Source organism: Rhagoletis zephyria, unplaced genomic scaffold, assembly GCF_001687245.7.
Source record: "Rhagoletis zephyria isolate East Lansing unplaced genomic scaffold, Rhagoletis_zephyria_1.1 Rzeph_scaffold_07885, whole genome shotgun sequence".
Classification (NCBI taxonomy): domain Eukaryota; kingdom Metazoa; phylum Arthropoda; class Insecta; order Diptera; family Tephritidae; genus Rhagoletis; species Rhagoletis zephyria.
This window is the reverse complement of record NW_016164967.1, coordinates 25,313-29,340: the sequence shown is the minus strand read 5'-3', so window position 1 is coordinate 29,340 and position 4,028 is coordinate 25,313. Positions and strand designations below refer to the sequence as shown.

Here is a 4,028-nt window from a genome sequence, read left to right as displayed (position 1 = left end):
GAAATACTTCGTTCTTACGATATTTAATGCCTTCAGAACGCCAAGAAACTGCATTGGTAACTGCAAGAGGTGGGCGGGGTTGGAGTTCGAGCTTATGACCTTCCTGTGTAATATACTCCTGCAAAATTTTGGAATCCNGTTTCTTTATTGGGGTTATATATAGCTAAAATTGGTGACTTTGTAAGTTTACTTTTCAATTCATCAAAAGCATCAATGCAATTATTATCGAAATTAAAATTGGTATCCTTTTTCAACATATTTAGCAATGGCTTCGCAATTTGTGAAAACGATTGTATGAATCGTCTGAAGTATGAAAAGAGGCCAATGCAAGATTGAAGTTCCTTGTGGTTTTTCGGAATGGGATAGTTCTTTATGGCCCTTATGTGTGACACACTTGGTGCTAAACCAGAAGGAGAAACTGAATATCCTAGGTATTCAATTTCCTGATATCCGAAACGGCATTTATGTAAGTTAAGCTTTAACCCATTCTCCGCAATTCGGTTTAACACTGTTTCTAATAATGATTTGTGCTCGGCATAATTGGAAGTTGCTATTAAGATGTCGTCCATGTAAACTGTTATTTTCCTTGCGTCAATTAAATCCCTAAAAATAGTATTCAAAAATCTTTGAAACGTGGCAGGCGCATTTTTTAGTCCGAACGGCATTTTCAAATACTCATATTGTCCATTGGGCGTAACAAAGGCAGTAAGAGGAACGGAATCGGCAGCTACACTAATTTGGTGGAACCCATCTTTTAAATCTAATATTGAAAATAGTGTTTTGCTCTCTAAGTATTCTATACAATCGTCAATAAGAGGCAGTGGATAGTTATCCCTCACTGTTATTTTGTTTAACCCTCGATAATCAATGCATAGGCGTGTTTGACCGTTCTTCTTTTTCACAAGTACTATGGCAGAGGCATATGGCGAATTACTCGGTCTTATTATTCCCTCTGCTAGTAAATTGCTTATAATATTTTGAACTTCGCTGCGTTCCGCGAATGAAAGCCGTCGAGGCGTACAATAGAACGGAACGTCCGTCGTCAAATGTATCTTCATTTCATATTTCAAGGGGTTTACTGCAACTTCTACCGGGTTGACATATGCGTTTAGTATTATTGATTTTAATTCCAATTGACATTCTCTATTTAAAACAGGACTAATATCTAACAACTCGCTTTCTAGGTCAATTTCAATACTGAATACATCAGGCACGTCATAAAAACTCTCATGTTTCAGGATATCCTCACCTTTCTCCAACTCAACTTCCGGAAGTTTGCGTATTATATCACCAGAACAACTCATTTTATTACATTTAAGAATATTGTATCTACCCAAAATATTACGTAAATTATTCGACAGGGAATTGCAAGCGATTTCATTTATTTTATTAAAATTCATTAGCTGAGTTTTATTGAACTTCAATTTTGTCTTAATTAGGTTAATATTAAAGGACTTTAAAAAATTTCGTCCTAAAATGACAGGTACTGACATAGCGTCATCAGGCAAAACATTAATAACAATAGTCTTCAATTGCATTTCAGATTTTATAGTACATTTTATTTCACCTAAAATTTTTAATTTTCTTCCACCAACACCTCTGTAGCTTCTTTTCCCCAAACTCGAAACTTCCGTAACATTAATAGGCACGCAAGACTGTTTGATGAAACTAGCCGGACTGCCGGTATCAAAAAGAGAGAGATATTCGTAAAAACTTGCACTTCCCCTTGAACTAACATTGAATGAGATACTTACTAAATTAAGCGAATCTAAAACTCTCGGATCCTCCTCAACAGCGGCAACTTGTTTTCCAGGAACGGCCTTCAAATTTTTCTTCGGATTGTTGCACTCCCTATGGCTGTGGCCCATTTGCCAACATCGAAAACATGAACCTCTAACCCGCAGCGGGTGCGGACAATTGGGCTTAATGTGACCCCTTTGCGAGCAATTGTAGCATAAAGGGTTATCGGCACTCGTATCCGTAGTTGTTTTAGCGGCATTGTCGGCAACAGCAAGCGATTGTTTTGTTTTTCGTAGATCGGCAGCGGCATTCTGGGTCAAATATTTCTGTTGGTACCTGTTCACCAACTTCTTTAGCTCCTCCACAGAACGAGCTCCAACTAGCAGGTTGATGTTGTTGACCTTATTACCTATACCTTCGATTATAAAGTCGATAACCTCCAGTTCGCCAATATCTGAGCGCTTTGCGATTGACTGCATAACCAGAATGTAGCAATGCAGGGACTCTTCTTCCTTCTTCCAATAGCGTCGGGCCAGCATCCTATAAACATCTCGGCGCGAGACGACCGTGCCAAACTCATTGATCAGAGCTTCTCTCAGCGCTTCAAACGTAAAGACATTAGCAGTCTTGAGGAACTGGCGGGCTGTACCCGTAAGCGAACGGCGCAAGCTTAAAAACAAAAACTGTTCATCGGCATTAATGCTTGCCATCACTTCGGAAAATTCTCGTAAAAAGTCGGTAACGGAGTGCGCCACCTCGTCACCACTAAATTTCGGAACGGCATATTCAATGTCGCTGAAGTTCACGCGTCGTCCAGGTACATGGGCGGGACCCGATGCAGAAACATTTTCGAGCTCCTTGATTTGACGCTTCAATTCTAATATTTCCTTCTGCTGTCTCAATTTTTTAATTTCCTCATCAAGAGCAGTAGTTGAAGATTCATTTAGCTCGGAAATAATGTTAGGGGCGTTGGTATTAATATGACTGGTAACGGCACGACGATTTAAAATGGCGGCTGGCCTATTCGCGGCGACGTCTTCGGAGTCAGCAGAATTTCTAATAATCGCGGCAGCAGCAGAGCTTGCCACAGCGGCACCGGCTTCATCGGTAACAGCGGCAGCATCGGTAGCGGCAGAATCGTCAACGGCAGTAGCGGCATTATCGATAGCGTCAATTATTTCAACGGCGGCATTACCGTTTACGGCACCTTGCATAGTCGCTACGTCATAAACGCTGTAAGTGGCGTCATCTAAAGTTAAAATGGCTCCTTGAGCGTCGGCAGCGTCGACGACGTAGACGGTACCCCGTTTTCCATCGACGTTTTCCCCCGGGAATGCACCAAAGTCGCCGTCCACCAACTTAAATTGTCTAGACTGATCAGCGCCACAAGTTTTGGTCGGACACTCATCGCCTGCGTCAATCTCCCAAGGCTCATCTTCGCCTCGGCAGTCTTTGTACAGACGCTTCAACTGCGCAACCGTGGCCGTCGGCGGAAAATCAATTTTGAGAGCCTTTAATGCTGTAACCAGACTCTGCTTGCCTTGTTGACCACTCATTTTATATTATTCTTATTTTTTGTTGTTGTTTTAACACTTTTGTTTAATTAAACTTGAAGTTTTTAATTTTGGTATTAACCACACCTGACGTTATAAGAAACAAGTCTTCGTTCGTTGGATGTTTTCTCAGTAATGGTAGCAGTTACTATTTGAAGTGCCGCCAGAGTGTATTTATTCGTATTCACACGGTTGCATTCGTTATGTACTAAAACTATCGTGACTTACAACTAGTTACCTAACCATACGTTTACAATTATTGAGCTTACAATAATTATTTTTTTTTAAATTAAAAATTTTATACAAAATAATGATTATTTGAAAAATTAAAACAATCAGGCTAAAGCGTGTCTAATTAACTATTATCGTGGATAAAATCAGCAAGATACATGCTATGAATCAGTGTATAATAAATAATTACTGAATTCATAAAAAAAATGTTAATAACAAAAACTGTTATAAAAATTCAAATTTTGCAAAATTGTTCATTATTTTGTTTTTATGGTTGTAAACCGAATAAAGTGATTTGTTCGAAAAAATCTCGACCATTCAATTTTGGGTGGCCCACTTGAGAGATTTTCAGTCAATAATTGTTTATATCAGCATTTTGGCACTGATTTGAATGTGTTATATATCACAAATAGTGTCGTCCTCCTTAGCTGCTTTTAAATGACACAAATGTCACAAATTGTTGGCGGCGACTTGAATACAAGTGTATAAAAAATTGCTTTTCTG

At 39.2% G+C, this 4,028-nt stretch overlaps 1 protein-coding gene across 1 annotated transcript; it reads right to left on the bottom strand.

The window, feature by feature from the left end:
* Positions 1 to 1,586: 1,586 nt before the first annotated feature.
* Positions 1,587 to 3,559, bottom strand: LOC108374597 (uncharacterized). The gene is made up of 2 exons (XM_017630578.1): positions 1,755 to 3,559; positions 1,587 to 1,677 (listed from the first exon to the last, which is right to left on the bottom strand). The coding sequence occupies exons 1-2, from the start codon at positions 3,294 to 3,296 to the stop codon at positions 1,669 to 1,671; spliced, it is 1,551 nt and encodes a 516-aa protein (XP_017486067.1). The 5' UTR covers positions 3,297 to 3,559; the 3' UTR covers positions 1,587 to 1,668.
* Positions 3,560 to 4,028: the final 469 nt, after the last annotated feature.

What these genes read in the sequence shown, in the direction of transcription:
- LOC108374597 (XM_017630578.1), bottom strand. Translation starts at nt 3,296, where the DNA reads ATGAGTGGTCAACAAGGCAAGCAGAGTCTGGTTACAGCATTAAAGGCT.